The sequence below is a fragment of the Pomacea canaliculata genome, linkage group LG9 (assembly GCF_003073045.1).
Source record: "Pomacea canaliculata isolate SZHN2017 linkage group LG9, ASM307304v1, whole genome shotgun sequence".
Taxonomy (NCBI): Eukaryota; Metazoa; Mollusca; class Gastropoda; order Architaenioglossa; family Ampullariidae; genus Pomacea; species Pomacea canaliculata.
The window spans coordinates 20220553-20244127 of record NC_037598.1 but is presented as its reverse complement, the minus strand read 5'-3'; the positions used below and the strand labels follow the sequence as shown (position 1 = coordinate 20244127).

At 42.7% G+C, this 23575-nt stretch overlaps 2 protein-coding genes across 2 annotated transcripts in view; both read left to right on the top strand.

The window, feature by feature from the left end:
• Window positions 1-23575, top strand: part of LOC112572950 — a 46838-nt gene that overhangs the window by 18216 nt on the left and 5047 nt on the right. Inside the window, exons 13-18 of the mRNA XM_025252953.1 lie at window positions 19939-20046; window positions 20242-20418; window positions 21591-21645; window positions 22148-22283; window positions 22719-22876; window positions 23216-23272. Of these exons, the coding sequence (XP_025108738.1) occupies window positions 19939-20046; window positions 20242-20418; window positions 21591-21645; window positions 22148-22283; window positions 22719-22876; window positions 23216-23272 (691 nt within the window). The remainder of the gene's footprint in view (window positions 1-19938; window positions 20047-20241; window positions 20419-21590; window positions 21646-22147; window positions 22284-22718; window positions 22877-23215; window positions 23273-23575) is intronic.
• LOC112572952 lies at window positions 227-5913 on the top strand. The gene has a single exon (XM_025252958.1). It carries the CDS (start codon window positions 2819-2821, stop codon window positions 4319-4321), a length of 1503 nt encoding a protein of 500 aa, XP_025108743.1. The 5' UTR covers window positions 227-2818; the 3' UTR covers window positions 4322-5913.

Here is a 23575-nt window from a genome sequence, read left to right as displayed (position 1 = left end):
CTCATGACTAGTTATCAGATAGTTATGTAGTTTTTCACATTGTTCTTTAAAGAACAAACCAATACAATATCAGTTTGCGCTCTAAAGACTTAGTTTGTAGTACTGATTATCTCCTGGTCTAATCTAGACAAATGATGGTAGCTGTCTGGTGGCTGAGGTGGTCAGTGCAAATGTTGATGGTCTTCATCTCTGAGACTGAGATCGCAGGTGAAAAGAAGACACGTACTCAAAGAAGCTTTGAAATATCCTTGGCTAATGAAGGAGGATGCTTTGGGGGTGATGTGTAAACTACTTCTAGAGTACAGTGTGAATAACGCGTTTACCAGCCCCGGGTGTGAATTACCGAACGAGCACACTGCAGGGGCATGCTCAGACTCTTTGGAAGCAGAAATTCTTCGGAAAATTGTAGCTAGGCAAATTCTTTTGCAGTTTTCTTTTTTATTTATTTTTATTTTGTGTGTGTGTGTTTGTCCGGGCAGTCATTCTCTGAATTTACGCTGATAGCATTATCTTGTATATTGGAAAGAGAGAGAATCTGTCAGTTGCTTTTTGCGACGATCTGTTCAAGAAAATGAACAAAAGAAGCAGGTGATGTTGCTTCTACCTTATCGGTTTTCTTCATGCATCCCGTCTTTTTCCTGTCTGCAGGAGAGGGAGATAGATTACTGTTGAGACATAGAATTTAAAATCCACAGATTTCTATGGAAACGTGAGGAACAATGTCAGTCGCCAAACATTTGCTTGACAAAGAAGCATGTTTAGAGGAATGAATTGGAGCCAGTTGTTTGACTTTCATGGAGATTTCTTTCTTAAGTTGGTCGTTCTTGGAAAGCTGTTTTTCTTTATGCAATAAAGCAAATACTTCACATTCGAAACTGAACTAGACGAAGAATACATTCGCTTCTTTATATCTTTATCCTATCTGATGTTTTTTTTTCGGTTACTTTTGTTTTACTTCAAGTCCTATTAACATAGTTCATTCAAAACAATTTTCATCGCTTATTCTTGCCAGCGGGCTCAGTGCGCTTTAAGAGTAGAACACAAAAGATATAAAATAGAATGAGGTTGGGATCGTTTTGTGGTGCGAAAGTACAATGGATGCCCAGAGTTGTCCATTTATCTTGTTGATCTTTACCTTTCAGCTCGCATCGTCAATGTCGTTATCACACCAGGAAGTGGCATCGCTGTTGATGCTAATGGTGGTGCAGGGTACGCGCTGAAAGATTTACGATTTTTCAGAGAGGAAAAAAGCACGTACCTGTACCGCCACGTACGTTTGTGTGTGTGTGTTTTATAGTCATGTACCGAATACCCAGCATGCATTACAGCAGAGGGCTGCACGTGCCGCCAGACGCTAACAAAAGCGAGGTGCAACGAGCGATTAGCCTGCAGTCCGCCCGCCACACCTGGGAATAGAGACTGAAGTTGCGTTTGATGGCGCGAGCATGGGCAACAGACGGTGGGACACCTTTGGCCTGCAAGGTGCGAAACGATCATTGCCGTGTGGCCAGCTGCGTGGGCCGTACGTCGCGCGCACCACGTGACACGTGCTTACGTCCTCTCGCTCCGGCGCGGCGCGGCACGTGCCGTCCTGGCCCTGCCCCACCCTCACCTTCCCTGCTTCCCCTCCTCCCACTGAATCGCATTTTACTTACCGTTGGAACATAGTCAGCCATAGCACCGTGTACTGTACACGACTTACTGTACACGCCATAATTATGTGTCCTGTCGTGATGGCAGGTGACAGACCCCGATCTGTTGCACGGCAGGGTCGTGCCCTTTGTTTCGTTAGTCGTAATCTCTGTTTCCTGTGCTCGGAGAAATAATCACTACGTGACGTTAACGTCCGCTGTGAGCGTCTAGACTATACTTCTCTCTCTCCCCTTCCCCCTCTCTGACTCCCAATCAACGTCTGGAAAATAAATTTCCAACCTCGGTTAAATACTGCCGCAGGGCAAGAGCAGGAAGATGGCGGAAAAGATTTGTTGCAAACCTTGTACAATTAAAATGCAGTGTGCTTTGTGTCCGTGTTGTGCGGCGATCTCTTTTGCCGGAAACAACATAAACAAAACAATCATCATCGACCAGTACTTACTGCTGTGCCTAAAAGAAGAGACTGGCTAGGTGCGTTTGAGATAACAAGCAGAAGAATCCCGTTATGACGAACTTTTCCGAGATGCGCTGGCGAACATTTGTCCGATCAAAGCATTCCGAGGTAGTCTGGCATACATGGTATAGGGCAACAGGACGATAAACTCAGCAACAGCAGCAGCAGCAACGGTGTGTACAGTCCAGTGGGGAAAAAATCACCTTTTGTTGTTTTGTGACTTCCAGGAAGGAGAGTGCTTCATAGGTACTGCTCGTCATACAGAAATCGATGTGTTCACTGGTTAGAATGCAGCGGAAGAGTGATACATGTCATCACCTGCGCCATGATTGGGATCGACAGGCGTCATCCTGGGATTTCTTACCGTCCTCTGAACGTGCGATGATTGTGTGCATGCCTTCATCAATGGTTTGTTTCGTTCCGGTTTCAGCAGCGGTGTTCGAGAGGTGTTGTCAAAAACGATCGGATACGTGTGTGTAAAAAAGTACGTGGCTCAGCACCCTTTGTTTGTGTTTCTCGAAACTGTCCGAAAGGGACCAGAATTTTCAGAAAACGTTGAAGACGTGTGACAATTTTGTATGTCCGTTCCTTGAGTACAACTTCTGTTTTGGATTAAAATAATAACCCTGTGCCGGTAACTTTTTTTTTCTGACGGAGCAGCTGCAGCAAAGTGCTTTACAACAGTTGTTCGTCCTCGGACGTCAGGGCGTCATGACATGCGAAGGCACATATTCTTGCCAATCGAATCTGCCAGAAACTGCCGATGGATCATTGGAACTGAGTACTTACATGACGTCAGCCTTTCACCGGAACCAGACAGAGCTGCTCCTGTTGCTAGGCCACGGGCAGGTGGTCACCGTCCTCTGCCTCTCCTTACTTGCGATCGTCTGCAACGTGGCGGCCTTGTTCCTGACCAAGTTCACGGGCGGGGGCCAGAGCCCCGTCATGGTCTTCGTCCGGATGTTCTGCCTGGCCGACGTTCTGGTTGGCTGCTACGGCGCGGGCAAGATGGCCATGATCCTGTACGCGGACAACCTCATCATCAATTTCTTCCTTCCGGAGAGCTTCTTCTTCACGGCAACCACTGCTGCCTCCTTCTCCCTTCTGTTCATGAACCTTGACCGAGTGGCACGGGTCACGGCTCCGCTGTGGTACGCCCAGCGCATGGACAAGGCCTCCATCATCACCGGCATGGTCTTTCTCTGGAACACTTCTTTTGTGCTGGGTTTCATGCCCTTGCTGGGCTGGAACCACTGGGAAGCCAGCGGGCACGATGCCTTCGCCTTTTTCACCTTCTTCCCGTGGCACTTCCTCCTCTTCGTCGGCTTGCTGTGGCTGCTGTGCGTCGCCGGAAGCACCCTCGTCCTCCTGCTTTTGCGCCGACGACGCGACCTGACCTTGCGGCCGGAAGCCGACCCGACGCTCTACCTGCGCGAGGCCCAGCGCTACCGGAAGCTGCGCGTGACGGTGGTGGTGGAGCTGATCACGTGGGCGATGTGCTATGGACCGTACCTACTGTTCTGGGGCCTGGCATGCGAGGCATGCGCTCTGGCCGGCACGACGATGGCGGATGGTGGGGCCGTGTACTACTTCGTGGCGGTGTTCGTCATCCGCGCGTTGAGCGGCGCGTGCGTGCAGGTGTACCGGACGGTCTGGGTGCAAGGGCTGGTGAAACTACAGGCCGGCCAGTCGGCGGTTGTGGCATCTTCGTCGTCATGGCTGCTGAACTTTCGTAAACGGAGCGGCAAGGAGAACGGCATCGCCACCATCGCCAACTCCAACCCCATGTGGCACAGGGGCAGAACCGGCGTCGCGTCGCGGCGGACTTCAGCGGAAGAGGCGAGCGATGCCGACGCCGTGCGCAATGTGACGGTTGGCGCCGACGTCAACCGTCACAGCGACAGAGTTGCCGGGGCCATCTACAACCCAGCCTACCGGCTTTCCTTTCAGCTGGATCGAGATGCAGGGGGTATTTACAACCCGGCCTACCGTCCTTCCATCCAGCTTGAACCGGATTCCGGGGGCATCTACAACCCAGCCTACCGTCCCTCCATCCAGCTTGAACCGGATGCAGGGGGCATCTACAACCCAGCCTACCGTCCATCCATCCAGCTTGAACCGGATGCCGGGGGCATATACAATCCAGCCTACCGTCCCTCCATCCAGCTTGAGCAGGATATTGGTGGAGTTACCGAAGAGATCACAGCCTTGTAGGAACCCTCTGAGCCCTTTTCCCTTGTATGACGACCATCCCTTTGCATAATATGGACATAATGATTGTCAGTGTTGAGATCATGTGGAGGTCATATTTTTACCAGAAATGCTGCTGGTGGTGGTGGTGATGGTGGTGCATCTGTGCGGTAATGGAATTTACGTGCATGGTGGTGGGAAGAAAGGTTTTAACGATGCAACAACAGAAGCCAAGTAGATGGAGGTGAAGAAATAATATTTACTGTGCTCAGCTATTTTAAATGCCTAGTTTTAAACAGAAAGCCATAAGAAGCCTTTACCCTCTGCCACACAACTTTCAAACAAAAACGTGAATATTTGGGACACGATACATACACAGTCTAGTGTTGTTGCTACTGTTTTCTGTTGTGTCCGTTGTTTTGTAAATTGTACTTTGTTGTATTCCTGCCCTTTCTACAAAATAAAAGATGGTATTTAAAATAATTGGGAGTGCGTGCGTGGGTCGTTAAGTCGGTGTTTGCAAACGCGCACGTGCGTATGTGTGTGTAAGGCAGCTAAATAGATCACATTTATGAAATTTTACCTCGTTTCTCATATTTATTTTACAGAAATGTGAGAGAATTGTGTACAGTATCCGCGTTCTATTTAAATAGAATTGATTTTAACATGAGCACACACTGATGGCAGCCAAGTCTAGCAAAGTACGCGATTCGTACCTGCAATCAACGAGCACCGCTAGCAGTGGACTACGTCACGTTAACAGTGTACTACGTCACGTTGGTACACCATTCACAACATCGCCAGCCGTCAACACCCAAACAGAGTGACAGTTCGGGTTATTTTGACGTTGAAACTCTGCATTTCTCGTGCTAGTAGCAGTTTTCAGAACCACGAGGAACGCAGACTGTCAGCGTAATAATCCTAACTGGTGCTCAGTCTCTCTCTCTCTGATTAGTGTTGACTGCTGGCAATGTCATATGGTGAATGGTGTACCAAAATGAAATGTTTGTCATACTCTATTTTTACTTTCGTTCGATTGAACATCTCTGTTTCCCAGACCGTCTGAAATCTTGCTGTTATCATCGACGCATCATTATTTCCTTAGTCTGAATTTCAATGCAATCTCAAAAGTCCATCTTGAGCTTCTTAGGATCAGTCACATCTTGTGTTGTCCAGGATGGATTACGATAACTCTCTAATCGTCGATCTCTCTAACCGTCAGCTGGATAAACATTAGCAGACTGAATATAATGCCGCTCATGTTTTCGATTCCGTAGGCGAAAAGCAGAACCTACTACACCCCTCCTGACAGGCTGCAAATTAAAACTCGCATTGATTACAAGATCCCTACGTTGTGTTACCGTTGTCTTCACGGCCTCCCAACTACATACCTGTCTCAGCAACATCTGAGCAACCGAGCCTTACCACCCGAGTCGGTCTCTTCGGTCTGTTGATCTTGCCACGCACCAGTCGAAAAAATTTTTTCTCGTACTCACACCTTACTGTTTAGAATTATCTGCCCCTTTCTCTTCGAACTTTTTCTACAATCGATGGCTTCAAGTCCGCTCTCAGAATCCCCTTCCTCAAAAAATATCTTTTATAATCAAGAGTAATATCATATTCACTCCTCAGTTGAGTAATATCCTGTTTATTGCTCAGGGTTTTTTTTCTTCATCTAGATTTGTTGTGCATTTTTTCCACGGTGTCATCTGTTTGCAGTCGATTATGTTTCCTGTATGGTTGACTGTCCGGTCATTTGTAGTCCTTCGTGTATAGAGCATTGAGCTTGCCTCCACACCGGAAATGCGCTCTACAAATTCGACGACGATGATAATGATGGATGGATGATGGTGGATGAGGGATGGATGATGATGATGCCAAGGAAGATCTTAAGGAAGATTTGCAAATTCACATTCTCACACCACAAGTGGAAGTTCGCTCAAAGCGGGTTGGTCCATGTGGAACTCATCACTGGGGCTCTGACGACTCCATTGGTTTGTATTCACAGTCACTGGCCAACCCTGTGTCGCATCTATATAGTGTGTGCCGACTCCGAGATTTGAACACACAACTTTATGAACTGTCTGTGCAGTGATGTGTTAATGCCGTACTACAGTGTCTGTGTCCGGTTAAGAAGCTTATTCTGTATTGTGGTGGTTTTGTGTAAGGGATGAATAGATAGGGAGATAGTTTTTTTTTTTAATTTTTGGTTTACTGTTTAATGGAGTTCTACTGTAGTCAGATCATAACATTATGGCTAAATATTTCTTTAAATATTTGACAGAAAAATCATTCGCACTACCTGAAAACAAGCATCAGGACGGGGGAAACTATAATTATTTCATTCGAATTCATTTCATTCACCACACACATTCATTGGATAGCTTGCATTTTATTTTACCTTAATTTTCTATATTAATAAATTATGTTTTTTAATTACATGCTTCAGGATGTTGCGTTTTATTTATTTAATTTTATCTTTTATCTGACCTGGCTTTTTTTCTTCCTGTGGTGCATAATTTCATTTCGTTAAGTTTTTAAATATCAGTTCCCCTTTGTAGGCAATAGGATTCCATAAAGTTCAAGAACTCTCAGAAGAGTATAATCGAAGCCTAAGGATTGGCTAGTTTGCATCGCACACGTACAGTAGACAGTTTGTTCGATCGCCACCGCCGTTCGGAGTCCGCGGTGTGTCTGTCCAGTCCCGTTCTGTTCACTTATCTGTCGGCTTGTTCAGTCCGCATTGATCGTTATGGTTCAAGAATAGCGCGCCTTGTTCTGTAATTCGCATGCGCACGCACGTGCCCATTAAAAGCATTGGTGCTGGCAGAGGACAAAGCTTCAGTTTGGTGGAAGACACTTTTTTTGCCCCTGGTGTTTATTCTTACCCAGCTCCGCAACACAAGCAAATGAAACAAACACTCTGGTTTTGGTGGGGGAAGGGGTTGGAATTTTTTTCTTTTCCAGAAAGTGAGGCAAAAAACGTGTCCGTCAGCAGTTTTCATGATTGTCCATGGGGAAATGAATATCCAAGCACAGGCGTTCGAACTGAGAGGTGCGCAGGTTCGATACTTCAAACTTCACCGAGTCGTCCCAGTTTTCGGGAGCAGTACCTTACTCGGGGAAGGTACGGAAGCCAGGAAGAGCGAGGCCTCGCATGAAAGCTGGCCCTGAGAAAAGTGGTCTTCCTCTCTCCCCAACGACCTGAAAAGGTCAAGGGACGACCTTTACATTTTACTTTTTTTACTTTTTTTGGAAGTGAGAGACAAACGTGATGCGTATCGTGAATGTCAATTTTGAAAAATTTCCACCATAAAATTATTTTATTCCAAATCTGTTGCTTAAAGCATAAGTTCTTCGTCTCAGTTCATGCCGTATCGAGAATGCATGCAACACATATAAGGCTGTATTGTGCTGTGTAAACAGTTCAGATTTACAGTTAACTCACCAGGGAGTTTAAGGTGCTTCTATAGAAATATCTTATTGAACAGAGGAAAGTGGGCGTCGAGTTGTGTGCCGTTCGTGAACTGTCTTTTAACAAACCAGGTGATGGTGATATTTAACTTTTTTTGCGTCGGTTAAAATTAGGTTCGACAGATAAGGCTTATCGCTCCGCGTGCCATTTAGTTCCGAGTAACGCACGTGTTCCTAGAAAATTTCTTTTACCTCTCATGAATAAATTTTAAAGGTTCTGTGTGCTTAAGAGAAAGAGAATGAAAAAAAAGTAAAACCTGAACAGTGTACTGAGTTTGGTTTTATAGTATTTTTCGAGCGTGCTCTGCATGCTGCTTTTGCTGGTAGGGTGAGCACAGGTCATCATCTTTCGTTCGTTCGCCCTGTCCGTTCGTTCTTTTGTTCGACATCTGTACAGTCAGATCCTCTTGATGAAGAATGCTACAAAGCTACGAGTGCGGTGGGGGTTCCTTCCAGTTCAGCAAACTGAATACAAAGGTCAACCGCTTTCGACCAAAGCTTCTAATGTTATCTTTTTGGATAGTGCTGTCCAGTAAGATGCGCTTTGGAGCCTGCTCTGTAGCCGCACTCTCACGTGGCTATCCCGTGGTACTGTCTTCATTAGACGAGTAATGTGAGCACGGCCCTCTGTACAAAGGCAGCAGATAAGGAACTTTGTCAAGCTGCTGGATAGGGTCCCTATGAACCTGGTATAAGTTCACGCTGGGCCAAGTCTCCTCCGTTGCTGCTGTGGAGGAGTGACTTGGATCCACGTAGGATGTGGGTTTGGAGCTGTCGGCTTTCCTTGGCAAGGCGATCTGCAAGCTCTGTGTCTGGAATGCCTTCATGCACATTGAAGCTGTTAGTGACAGTGTAAACAGGGTGGCTTTGAGGCTCAAAATAAGGTCAGAATGTTTAGAGTCGAGGGCTTGAAGGAAGTCTGTGAAGATGGAAATGTATCCTAGAATTGTTCCTCAAGTAGAAAGTAAGTTCGCTTTTTGAAATTTCAAGGACCTTTGCTTTTAAAGTGGAGCAAGGCATTCCTTTTGAAACCGAAGTAGACAGGGGCTGTCTACCTGTGAGTAAGATGAAGATGACGCAGCCGACTCCACGCACGCGCAGTGGCGCTGCCAGGTCTATTGTCTGCTTTGTGGAAGTTTTGAGCAGGGCGTACATTGTCTTCCGGTTCTGTACTACGAAACCATGAAATTCCCTGATATCGAAGAAATTCATTTCTTAATTCTGCTTAGATACATCTATTTTATTTTGATATAATGAAATAGAAATCGTATAAGTTTCAAACTAACGTCTTCATATATTGAGAACTTGTCCAATTATATTTCTTTTTATGTTGCAGAAATAGTTTATCTAGTAAGCCAACCGTCGGGTTAATGTGTGTTTATGACTGTTTTTAGCGACTTCAATAATTCCACTACCGAGATTTAATTTAGATTAAGGCTTCCAGAACTATATCCAAATTTCATTTATTTCTCGAGCGAAGTTAAGATGAAAATTTGAAGACTACTATTGCATACCGAAAGAAAAGGAAGACATGAAATATTTTAATATAATTTCATTTTCAATGCTTTTTTAATGAAATCAGACTTATGCTTTTCAGTATTTGACTACTCTTTATTTTTAATGAGTTTCTAGTTTTTTAGTCACTGCTTTCATAAGGTCTTCTTGGATATGCTGACTATAAGTGGTATAGTACAACTGTGGACATTTCGTGAAGAGAAACGCATTTAAATGAATAATTTTGCTTACGTTTACATGTTATTTTTCTTTACCGTTATTCATTTAGCGAATATTAAAGGCTTTTCAGTATTGTAGAAATATTTTATAAGCAAAGCTTTTCTGATGGAGTTTATGACTGGAAAGGAATGCATTGAAAACGAGGGAATTTTTTCCAAACCTACTCTAATTCGCAGGGGAACAATTTTATATCTCTGTCGACCTTTTTCCGCAGAGCAGCTTGGACTTTTGTTTCCCTGGCAACAATATAATGACGACCGTAGTTCTAGACGCACTATGCGAAGGAAAACTGGAAGAGACGAGTGCCTGGCTTAACCCAGCGCATGCGCGTCATAGGTTATCTGCTCGTGAGATGGCATTCCTTCTTTCCATCCTCTCTGGCCCAGGCAAGAGTCTACGTCGAAAATGCACATACCGTAGGATTTCAACCATGCGTGTGATTTAAATGATGCGAAATAATCTGTAGTGTGCGGAGTTTTTCAGACCTGTGTGAAGAAAACGAACGCGTGTAAAACTTTTCCCAACAACGTGCATGAGCATGATGGGAAATTTATCTTAAGAAGCATTACTTTCCTTGTGTTTTGTTTTGTGGTCGCTTCATCGCCTAGTCTACATATTGAAAAAAAATAGCAACTTTGCTTATTGCTATGCGTTACGCAAACGTCGGATTTAAATCATGCGCGTGAGGGAAATCCGATCCACGCGCATTTTAGAGGGAGGGAGAACAAGTTCTTAAGCGGTTCTCTGAGCTCACGACAGGGTGCTTCACTTGCGAGTGCAAACTATCAGTCTGGATGCTTGTACGTTTGTGTTCGTGTTTGTACATGCATACATTCTCACCCCTGACCCCACCGGAGGCAGCGGCTGTGCGAGGTCTGGCAGCTCTTACTGAGTCGTTGCCATAGCGAGTCTGACGTGTGCAGCGGGACGCGAGAAATGACATCCTGACCTCTTTGCAAAAACAAAAACAATAGGTGACCAACTATGTGCTCACAAGCGTGAAGCATTTTGTTCCGATTTTTTTTTAAGTGTTTTTAAATCATGTTAACCTAGTCGTCTGGGAAAGTAAAATGTGCACCAGGGTTGTGCTTTAACCATCAAACTTAAGGACCAAAATGTTGTCATTTGATTCAGAAAATAATAAGGAAAATATTCCTTTTCGTGGAGAATCGACAACCATATAGAATTTACAAAAAAAAAGTCAAAGTCTATTTTTACTATTAACCTGACCAGGAAGACGTAGACGGCTCAGTCGTGGGCTGGTGAATTCTTTTAGTGTAGGTCTTTGACATCAAGAACTTCCGGTATAAATATGTGTATGCCTGTTAGAGGTTAATGGAGCTAACTTCTCACCTGACATATCAAAGACTTTACGCTGCTATAGTTGTGTTTGCGGACACTTGGCGAGTGTTGATCGATCCTTTAAGTAAAACCCATTCACAGAAAGACACTAAAACATGGATTATAGCCTGTGTTGGCAATATCTACTGATATCTGTAAATAACCCGATCAGAATACGCCCTTTGATCTTTAATTCGATAGGATTGAGTTTTAATTAACCGCGTTTATGGGCGGTCGACAATGCTGTTTTCAGACATAATTCTGCGGACCTTAAAAAATCAGAGGTTTTCTCATTTGGTCCGTCCGGTTAGGACGACCGTTAATAAAACAGAATTGCAGATGGTTTCTGTTTTTTTATGCGTTTGTTTTTATGTTAGATTTGCTCCATTTACTCGTCCATCCGTCTTAACCTTCATGCGCCGTTACCAGCCATTGATAAATCCCCCAGCGACCAGAGAAATAAACTGGGTCAGGTGAAAGGTCGCGACAGAGGGAGGAGACTAAAGGCTGTAGGTCGTAACCGCTTCACCTCCTGCCGGCAAGAAGGGCGACGAACGAATACATCGTGTGATTAGTCTCCTCTGGCTAAGCTGATCACGGTCGGAAGGCAGTGACGATCCGTCTCGCTTGCTCGGTTTGTGTCTCTAATGCTGCTGATTGCCTCCCAGTTTTAAGCACCTTATTGCAGGCGGATTGTGACATTACAGGTAGCGGACGACGACGGTCGTGATGCGTTCATGTGTATGCGTGCGTGCATTCTGCAGCGCTCCTTGCTTCCCTTCTTCCAGATGCACTTTAGAACCTTGCGTTAGAAACTTTAGCAGACCCTTGTCCGCCTCATGGTAGATAGCACTTCCTGATTACTTGCCCAATTACATGTTTCCTCTTCTCCTTTTTAATCTAAACCTAAAGTTTTGGAATGTGTATCCCCTCCTCCCCCAACATACACTTTTTAGAGAGTTCTTTTGTGCTTTATGAAGATCTCGGGCTGGGTGTTTCATCGTGAGAGCTGTATACTTCCCTTAGCAGTCAACTAAACTAAAATCCTTATGGTGCTGTTAGCAGTTCGAGTTCCCTGCTAGTGTTTGCAGCCAGCTACCCTGTCTAGGCACTCGACACCCGATCTTCATTAAAGGGCAGCACGAGCGTTCGGCGAAAATCGCAGGAAATAGAGCGTAAGGTATCACAGAAATATATTCCGGTGATATTTTATGACGAAAGGGCACGAGAAATATTATATTTTTCTTAATCACACCTGGATTTGTCGAAAAACAAGAAGTCACGAATGGTAGTATTTCTAAAGAAAAATATGTCATCTGCCGGAGCTGAATTCAGACAGGAAACACGCAGTACTCTGTAAATTAGACCAAGACACAATGTGCTATTGCGAAATGTTCTCTTCTACAATCAGATGAAGTTCCTAAAGATAATGGCTACAAACGCCAGTGGATTAACTTTGTCCAGAAATTTGTATCATCATACAAATCTGCTTTGTTCAGAAGTACCGTGGAAACTTAGTCCCCACACCGTACTCAAGAATTTGCTCAAACCTATCTTGCCAGAAAATAAATGTATGCGAGAAACAAGTGTGGCCGGATACAACTAAATCAGGTGCTTTTAGAGTCTGTTCGTATATTAAAGCTGAAAATTGTAGGAATTAGAAATAATTGATAGACGATGTGATGCTGTAATTGCGACAGGAAGTAGGGCCGGAAAATGAAGGTGGGGATGACCTAGGCGTCCTCTGGAAATGTAGGTGCAGTCGCACGAACAAACACACATACACAGATGTAGATGGACACTGTCGTGCTTGCTGTGTCCTCTTTGTCCCACGTCTCGTAGACAGGCCTACTTGTAACACTTGAAGCTTGTGTGAAGTGATGAGGAAGGGGCCAAAGGCAAAGCAAGAAACATCTGTCTCTCTCCCTCTCTATTCTCTCTCTTCCTCTATGTCCTGTCTCTCATTGTTTCCGTGAGCCTCTATGTTTATGTGTGTTGTTATTTATATTGTTTTGTTTTTGCTTGTCTGTTTATGCATGACTGTGTTTTGCGTATGTATTTGTTTGTTTATGTAGCGGTCCGGTGGCGCGACGGTTAGCGCTGTTAGCGCCTGTCACCAATACAGTGAAGGTTGGCTGCCCTGAGTTCATTTCTCGTCTCGGGCACGCTGATCTTTCTCTGCACGTGGCATCTGTTTACAGGGCTGGCTGCTTGCCGTAATATAGCCTTAGCTGCTGACACGGCGTAAAACACCAATTCCCCCCCCTCCTTGTTTGTTTATGTGTGTGTGTCGTGTTCACTTTCCGAAGTTTCGTCCTTGCTTTCTTCTGTCGATCTAGTGCACTAGTCAACAGTTTACTTTTACAATCACTAGCTTAGCTTTCGTTTCTCAACTCTCCATTGAGGCAACACCGAGGGCCGTGTCTAAGTGCAGTTTTCCCCGTTTTTCACAAATAGAAATCACGCGCAAAATCAATCGCAGCGAAGATGGTGGACGTGCACTCTGCTGGAGGACGAAGCTGCAATCGTTGGCAAGGAGAGGGAGGGAAACATCCTGTTAGCTATCTTGATAGCAAAGATGACGGCGAGTTTACATTCACCTGCGATATTTGCACATTCGTAAGATCCTCACGTACGCAAGCACCAACACGCATTCAGTCGGTTGGCATAGGCGTGCGCGCTCTCACGTTCAGTCTTTCTCGCCCAAACGCTCGTACACTTGAATACAAAGCACGCACATACACATAACCACACATACACCAGCAAAATCACTCAATTGCATACACAAACTTTAACGTAGACACATAAAAAGACATGCAAAAACACACTTAGACAAGCAAGCACAACACATACAAACACAAACAACATAAGAAACACAACAAAGACAAAACATGTACACAAAAAAAAATAAGAGAAACGCACACATACACGCTCGCACACATATTCTCTCTCACACACACACACGCACGTGTGCGTGCATTTTATTGCATGACATGGAGAAAGTCGAGCGCCATCTGTGTGGTAATGCGAGCACTAACCGGATGGAGGAGGAAAGAGATAATATCGACATCGATTAGCGTGGCAGCATTACGAGCAGACACCAGCCGGCCATCTTAAGGTGTACGATTCCTTAAATGGACCATCAAGCACCGCGCGCCGCCCTGGAGGGTCATTACGCAAGCTGTCGATGTCAGACCTCGACAGATCACCTGCAGCAGATCATCAAACGCTTTGGCCTCTGCCGGGTTGTATGATGTAATGATGTAACCGTCAATGTTAGAAGACATACAAGCCATATGGAGTTTATATATAAGTAATACAAATACAACGATTTGTTGTTGTTGCTGTTGTTTTTCTAAGAACAGGGTGTCATGATCAACTGAAAAGCTCAACGCACCCAAAGTTTAACGTCAGCAATGCTAATATGGCCTGTGAAATTCACCGGCATAAATAAACCCTCGTTAACAAAAATACAATCTCTTCAAACAGAAACATTACACAATGACGAGGAGCATGAGGTCAATGAGGTCACAGCCTGTAGCCATCCTCACGGCATGACTTCCGGTGTTACACAGAAGAGCTGAGGGAAGACAACTGTATGGTACAGGCGTCCTTTTTCCGTCTTTTAATGTGAATAACAACAAATAATGCTTGCTAATATGTGTATTAAAAGGATTTTGGTAAATTTCCAAATAGTTCACCATCTTTACTTTCGTTGAACTGTCGAAAAACAGTCTCGAAAATAGTCGTCAGTTTTATTTCTTAGTGAAAGAAAAAAATTGCTGCCAGAATTTAAAAAGAAAACTGTGTTCTCTGTGGAAGCGTGCTCTTTAGGAGTGTGAGTATGCGCTTTATAAATTTTGCATTTATTACTATTATAAGAGACGTAGAACACACAAACACCTCGACATGTCTTTCTAAAAAAACATATCTACGCTTTTCTCTTGTATTTCGCAATTAGCAGTGTGCACTTCCGTTTCCGGTTGACCCGTCTTTGACCTGCTTTGTCCTTAAGCAGCACGACTCGCCTTGTTCTGTGATCTCGATTCTCAGTAGTCTGAACTTCCGGTTAGCAATATCCTGTTAGGATCTCTCTCAGGGCAGGCCCTTTCTCGGCGAAGGTAGGAGCGGAGGGGATGGGACACGAGGAGAGGGGGAAGTATAAACAAACCACCTCGGTCGATCCATGAATCTGTATCCCTTAGATGGCTCGCAGACGATTTTTTTTTCCAATTAGAACGAGGCTATTTACAAAACATCTTCCGGTTTTGCCATGTTTCAGCTTAATTACTAGAACTAGGCTGGTGGGTACTAAGCTTCCGGTTTAGTCACATTCATGCTTCAGGCTCGCCGAGACTAGCAGCGAACTCAAGAGGCTGAGTGTTGGTCTCGGCCACAGTCAGCCACCCACCTGTACACGTCCGTGGGTCGGTCTTAATTTTTGGGACTCCCATTCTGTGTACTGGTCAGGGCCTGGGTTGCATGAGGGTGTTTCATTGTGTATGCTTTAAATGTTGCCTCTCCTAACCTGAAATGTATGTGCATTTTTTGTACACGCAGGTTCTACGAATAACCATGCAAGCACAGCTCTAGTACCTTTGCTTGGCTTCCGAAACACGCCATCATGCGCTTCTCTCTTCATCTCTGTCTCTGCATAGACAATATAGTTTATGTTGTCATTGGTCTCAGTCTCTCACTTTTTGGCTTGCTCCTGGTCTCGTTTCATGCAAACCGGCAAGCCGCGATTTCTGATAATGCTGTCAAACATGTTGTTTACCTGTTTCTGGGAGAGAAGAGAGGGTGTTTCAACAAGCTACTCTGACTTTATAAACACGGTGTAAATGTTATCACGATTTACTGGTATGTGCCAGGGACATCTGCCGTAAAATAAATCAACGTTAACAAAGCAACTGTGTGCAGCAGCAGGGTATGAACACATGGCGCAGGGACCTTCTCGACAAATTGTGACAGACCCTAAACACGGATGTAAAAATTTTATCTCTGATTTACGCAACCTTCTTGTCAGACCAGCGACATGTGCAAGGTGACTGGTGAGAGGTTTGCTCACCTCACCGTCGTGCTGTCGCCTGCATACTGCACATGGACGAAAGAGCGCCTTACGCAGTTGTTGCTGGCTAGGTGGAAGATGTTGAGTTTTCAAAGAAAAGCAAATATTATTTTTGTTATGAAACTAAAGACACCTTTAATTGCAAGCAAAAGTGGACTGTAAACATAACTTTTCAAATGTAAGCGAATGAAGAGAGTGTGTGTCTTTGTGAGCGTGCATGTGTAGTTGTGTGTGTTGGAGGAAAAGATGATGGAGAGAGGAAGCAAGCGGCCAAGAGAGGAGCAGGTTTTCTGAACTGGTTCTGCAAAGTTTAACCAAACGTAAGAACGACTCTGACATTTGACTAGCATTCATTACCCTTTGCACTAACGATAAGAAGGAATTGATAAGGGAAACTTTATGTGTAGCTATAGTCACCAGGGTACAATATTTTACCCTAGAAGCTGCCTGTCTCAACCAGATGTATGACATACAATCATTAAATGGTTTCCTTTAAAAATTCAAACAGTTGTCGATCTTAACTATATCTTCTTCGTTGTCGCTTTTTGTACTCATGCTTTGTACTTGAAGACTGGGTGTTTAAGGACCTCTCTATTGTAGATTTTTAACAAGAGGAAAAATTGTTTATGTTTATCCGCACTGAAGGTCTTCATTGGTCAGATTTGGTATAGATGAAGCAAGTTACTAGCTGTAGATGTTAGGATTCTAGGAAGTGTTACTTCAAGATTTTTTTTTTCCGAGTCATGGCTGTAGACTTCTTTGACCAAGAATAATTTTTTTACTGTAATTTACAGTAATACTACTAGGGATAGGGCATAAAGATACGAATTTTCTCTATGGAAGCTGAGCTAAAAGTAGCTTATTGCCCCAGAATTTGTGATAATCCATTCAGATGATAATACGCCTGGCATCATCGACTGAAAAATTTCTGCCATTTTGAACCTTTTATTAAAAAGTTTTATTGGATTATTACCATGATTTTCCTTCCGTTCGTAGTTCTTTGCACGTTTTATGTTACGAATGACCTTTTTTTCCTTTCCCTTGACCTATCAAAAACCTGTGTTTTGGGATCGAAGGGGATGATCGTGCTTGCCAGGAATGGAAGAAATGTGGCAGATGTTTATTATTGATTTTGATCTTTCCAACGTTATCGATGTTGTTCCGATAAAGCAAAGTTTGCGGACTTTATTTAAACGTTGAGCCTGGTATTTTCCTTGTTGGAAAGTTTCTACTGGAAAAAAAAAGTTTAACCTGGTTTGCTGGAGAGATTTGTGCATGTGTCTGCCTGTTGAGGTAAGGGTAAGGTGATGAAGAAGTAAATATAGAATTGGCGAGGAGGGATGTTATAGGAGCATGATTGGCATCTGAGTGTTTACAGTGTCTTATTGCTGGCTTTGTCCTGTCTGTTCAGGCAGGCATGTTTGTTTGAATATATGCATGGCTTCATTTGTAAATTTTTTTACTTTTTATAGAATTTTTCTAGCACTCAAAACCTTCGTCAGATGGCCCTTCCTTCTTTATGGGTTATCTTTACAAGATACGGGCAGGTGAAGGGTCATTGAAATTTTGCATCAAAGAACTGACGCTTCTCCATAGAGCTGGTTTCTGTAGAGTTCGCTTCTCTGCCTGATTCCCATCATACTCCTCGTATAGTGGTCTGTGAACACTGGCATCCCAAAGTGACATTTTTTTACTTTGGATTTGAATTCAAATTCGTTAATTGAAAAAACACTTTGCATTGAAATTGGGCCGTTATATCAATAGTTATTTTACATTTAACTCTCATTTGGAATCTGCCAGGAAAATAGAAATTTGTTATTTAGCGAAGAATCTGGTGTCGTGTGTTTAGAACCCGGCTCCTTTCGCTGAATGTGACATTAAGATTAATGAATGTAACTCGAGATTGTACCTGTAATGACAGAAGAAAGTTAGTGAATCTATCAGGTGAGGCTGGCTATCTCACTAAGCATCATTATCACTGATGGGAAAATATTTAGAGATTTAGTGTTGCTTCAGCAGCGCATAGGAAAATCGTTCAAATGCCAGGGCAAAACAAATATTGGAGAACCTTTTCCTTTTGTTATTTCCCTGTGAAGATAGCATCATTCTTTTAGGTGGAACACCATTTCTTGATCAAAACAATAATTAAGATAAGCACGTTTAAAATAAATGCAAAATTTGTAAAGCCCATACTCACACTCAGAACAAGAATGAAACATGGACAGCATACAAGGGACAGAAAACAAATAGCGTATGAACTATAAAAGAATAAACAACCGTACTAAACGAAGAATGAAATCAAATACAGAAAACACAAAGAGGAATCAGATAACAAGAACAAGAGCTGAGAGTAACATGATATTGCAAAAGGAAGGGTCTAAAAAGGACTGGCATTATGGGAAAGGTTGTTAGGAGTAATGTTTATGGAAGAGGTGTATTTTCAGCGCACGTTTAAAGGAGTCACTAGTGGGTATAGGTGGCGAATATGGAAAAGGAAGAGAGTTCCATTGTTTTGCAGCACAATAACCAAAACTCCTGTGGCCACATGTTGTTGTTCTTGTGACAGGAAGAGTAAGATGATGATCATCGGACTATGAGCGGAGTTGTCTAGCTGGGATGTAAGGGAGGAGCAGTTCAGAGAAATAATCAGGGCAGGGGCCAGCAAAGAAATTAAAACACAGCACGGACAGTTTGTACTGGATGATAGAACGGATGAGAAGCCGGTGTAGAAAACGAAGGAGAGGGTGGGGTGGTCCCATTTCCTAGCTCTAAGCACCAGATGTGCAGCAGAGCTCTAAGTACTTTCTGGAAATTGTGAAGAAGGTATTCAAGTCAGTCAGCAAGCAAGGAGTTGCAGTAATCAAGTCAGGATAAAGCAAACGCACTTACAAGAGTTTTGATAGCGCGTGTAGACAGAATGTGAGGATGGTGCTGATCTTGCTTAGTTTATAATTGACAGACTAGTCAGCTAAACTTCTTTATCATAATACGCAGACTGACAGACAGCTGTCACTTATTTGGCAAGAATCATGTCTGCAGTGACAATGAATCCCAGATTCCTGATGGAGGACGCAAAGGTGATGTTGGTTTCGCCCTTTGATGTGACTTAGTGGACAAACGAGTGAAGATGGATTTCTTCTCGAACATAGGAGGGCTTCCGTTTTATCATCATTGAGTTTAAGTTTGACACCATCCAGTCTTTGACTTCATTAATACAGACTTCTATGGTGCTGGTAACAGAGTGAGACTCAGCCGGTGGAGTGGAGCAGGACAGCTGCGTATCATCAGCATATGATTGATGAGAAACGTTCTGAGACTGGATGCAAGATGAAAGTGAAATATTGTCTTTCATATTTTCTTGTTGTGATTTGGATTTCTCATATGTGATAAATGAATTCCTGCAATAAAAGAAAGCACTATTGTAGGTCAATGGTATTGAGTAATGCTTAAAGATCTAGTAAAGTGCATATTTATTTTCTAACCCTGAGTAAAACTGAGTGCAGGATGTTTCTGCTCAAAATCTGGGGAAAGTTACCCCCTTTCTATTGATACATGCCTCCAATCATCACCATAGTCACAAAAAGGAGTTAAAATCATGAAGTGATGACAGATATGCCTAATTAAATTATGGTCCCAGCCCTCTTCGAATTATGATATTTGCAAGCATGTATCTCAAGCACAGCAAGGGGGTGTTCACCCATATTTGGGGAAATGGTATGTTGCTCTGATTGTTACAGAGAGTAAGAAAAAAATTGCAACCCACTAGTTTTTAAGTGTAAATTATAATTCCTATCCGGTATCCAGAATCCTAATAACTTCGACATGAAGCATAGCTAGTTTAACTTTTTTGTTTTATGCTGAAAATTCATTGCCTTTATCTGACAGTAGCAGTTGTTGATCAGTTGGTTGTTTTTGTTTTTTTAAGAAAAACTTCAAACAGACCCTTAATTTTTTTTTTTTATGTTAGTAGCCTTTTATTTATAAGACACTCAGTAATCCTCTGGTGAATGTTGTACATGTGCAGAAGAAAGTGGTTGGAGACGGGCAGTCTGCAAGTATTTCAACAGACCCAGCCAGTGTTGGAAAGGAGACAAGTGCAATTGGCTTCATGTGAAACCTGGACTACATACTAGTGAGGAATTACTCAAGAATGACCTCTACAGATGTATAAGTGCAGACTAATCACTGTTGGATGTACTTAGTACTTTCTCTGTATACATGTATACATATATGTAAGTGTGTGTAGAGTGGTGGGTACACAGGTTCACTTGCACCTGTATCCCTGAGCCTCACATGTCTTTTTATTTGTTTATATATTTCTTTGCAGACATGTCTGGAAATCTGAGACAGGTGCTTGTATATAATGAGGATCAGTCAGAAATCTTGCCCAAAGCAGGAACCTATGTGATTGTCGAAGTCAGCACTGTGCTGAACCCTAACCACTTTTATGTTCTTCTTCCGTGGGGTCCACACACAGTGAAAGAAGTAAAAGAGGAAACAAAAGGTGCCACAGTATTTTTTTCTTTTGCTGATGATGATGCAAATCCAGGTTGATTTGGATTATAGGTGTTTTCATTAAAAACATAAACAATGCGAATGTGCACAGCTAGAGGAATGAGAGTTTACCATGTGACAAGAGGACAAGCGAGAAAAGAATAAGAAGGTTGAATGTGTTAGTGAACACAGTGCACCCAGTAAGTGTAAGCATTAAAACATTCTCTCATCATTGCTGCAGTAAAAATCAAAGGTCCTTGACTCAGATCTCAGTTCAGGACACTCTGATTAGCAGGGCTAGTCGTTGGTGGTTTTCTCTGCACACTCTAGTTTTTTTCCCTTCCATCACCTCTAGCTGGAATCACTCAACCCTAACCCACTAAGCAAATGAGCACACTTTACATAAGGAGTAGCATCATCTGCCCAACTAATGAGTTAGGGCATTAGGGAAAAGTTTTCTGGAGACAGGCAGTGTGAAAGGGTGAGTGGCAAGCTACCTTAAAAGTACTCTCAACAAACAACTAGACCTAGACCTGCCAGGAGTTGTGTAAGAAAAGAAAACACAGTCCATCCCCCACCATCTGTTACTCTGACCTTATTGAGAGCACTACATTTGTTTTGCAGATTAATCTAGATCAAATGAAAACATTTCGTATAAAACACATTGAATATATATATATAGTTAATACATTACATCTGATTCATACATTTATTCATGAGTTACACAGGGGAAGGGGTTACAGTCCTTATAGGTCCTTATAAGTTTATAGATTTGGGGGTAGGCAAAATAAGGCCCTAGAAATGCTCAGAAATTAGCATACTTAGTTTCCCAGGATTAAGTCATTGCATCTGATGCACATAGATAAACTAACAGTTGGTTAGGGCACTGCACTTGCTTGGCATGTACATTTGTTTAAAACTTCAGATGGGACTAATGGTTCTACTTCATAATTGTTGATCTGCTCCACCAATGCATTTTCTTATGCAATACTTTAGCTATGCAGGAGTGCAGTTACATCTGCATGATTTGAAGGTTAGCTGCATTTACACCTCCATGGCCATTGACAGCTATTTATTTAATGTTATATTAATGCAGTGAAATCCTTATGTGCAATGTATGAATTATCATAATGGAATTCATAATAATTTGACATTGCTTTCTATCCTTTTTCTTCCTTTTAGAGGTTTTGGATTACGTAAAGATGGAAACACTTCAGTCTCTGAAAGCAGCCATGCAGTAAGTGAGCTCAGACCATATTGCAGCACTATTGCACTTTGCACTGCAATATGGTCTTATTGGGGCAATGGTAGTATTAAAGATTGGTATTTCTGTGGCTTGCTGTTTACATCTATCCCATTCTAATGGCTATGGCCTCATCTAACATCTGTTTTAAACATTTTTCAGACCTTTTTAGTTGAGGATGTGTGCCTGCTTGTTTCTTTCTTAGTTTCAATTGATTATCATTCTTTGCATATAAACAACAATAAATAGAAATCGATGAGTGAAACTATGTTATATAGCTAATCACATTATTAAGCTGCCTGTCTAAACCAGACTTGCCAATAACTAATTTACAATCATTTAACTAACATACAACCATTATACAGTTTCTATCAGAATCTCAAATGGCTATAACCTTTGAACCTGAACATCTTTATTTTCACTTTTTATACTCATGCTTTATACTTGAACACTCAGTTCAACACAGCTTTTTTTAATTATTTACTAATTGTTATAGGGAATTTTACAAGAACAAGAGACTTGACACGGATTATTCTGTCTATGGCAATGGTGAGGCTGTGGCAGTCAAATCCAGAAGAGAGTGGTTCAGAGGAAAGGTGATTGATACGGATCCTGACAAAGAGGAGGTTGAGGTAAACAGATTTGTTCCACATTATAATCTTTTTTAAATGCCATGGTCCTTGATCATTGTACATTTGGAATCGCAGATTATGACTTGCAAGCTCCATCCCTGTTTGTGCTTCAGTATGAAAATACAGACTTGTAAAACCTTTTTTCTAAAATGTTCCACAGCAATGTTTTGAACTGATGAAGAAGGGGTGATTACAAAGAGTAAAAACTGAGATGGAATTGAATTCAATGTTCCTCCAATAAATGAAAAAAAAACGTTATCTTGTAACCCTTTAGTCATTGGAGAGTGAGACTGCTCTTACCTTGGTATCAGCTTCTTTTCCCATCTGCTCTCTCTTGCTGCCTTGCTTTCCTTTGTCATCGAAGGCCACCAAGTATTGCATGTACCATATACTGACATAAGCTGGGCCTTTGATAGCAAGTTGCCTACTTTACAGGTGCTCTACATTGACTTTGGCAACACAGAGTGGGTGTCTGAACATGACATCCGACATCTGGAACTGCAGTTCATTCATCTGCCACCTCAGGCTGTTGAGTGTAGCCTGAACAGACTTGTGCCCAGACTGCCTGTTGCTACCTGGCCAGATGCAGCAAGGTTTGGTTTCTTGCTTGCTGTATGGTGCTGTCATTTATACAGACCAGGCTACTTTATGACAGTAGCAAAATGTCACCTTTCATTTGCCTGGTGTTACAAACAGCATTACATGATGAGACCTCCAATCTAAACTTTTTAGTTTCTCGAAGCTAAGTCATCTACCTTTTTAGACTCTCCCATGAAAAGTATGTGTGATTTACGGGTGTTTCTGTGTGAAGGGAAATGCTAACATCTGAATTATGGCTGCCATGCATTTTAGACCAGTTTTAATTAGCTTATCACGTCTGGAATATAACACTGATGTCATCTGACTTCATAATCTTCTGCTGTACTTTCCAGTGCCAGGTTTTTGAGTCTTGTGGAGGGCAAAACCTTGGTAGCCTATGTTGTTAAAAGGTGTGTATACGTTAACTCCTTCAATGTGGGTGTGTCAACAATTGAGCTGTAGCTATGAAGACATTCATATTTGCAGCTGGGAACTGTATAGGAAGAGTTAATAAGTGTGAAGGCTGCGATGCATTATCTCATATAACAATAAATGTATCGAGATAATGATTGATAAGAATTCCCACTGAGCTGTAACAATTTGAAAAAACATAAAGCCTTCATTAATCTGGTGGCTGCTATTTCATGCTCTCATTTTAAATAATATTTAGATAAGGGTTCTGCTGCTTCTCTTTCTAGTGGAATCCACTTACC

Coding starts and splice junctions, on each gene's coding strand:
- LOC112572952 (XM_025252958.1), top strand. CDS start 2,819: ATGACATGCGAAGGCACATATTCTTGCCAATCGAATCTGCCAGAAACT.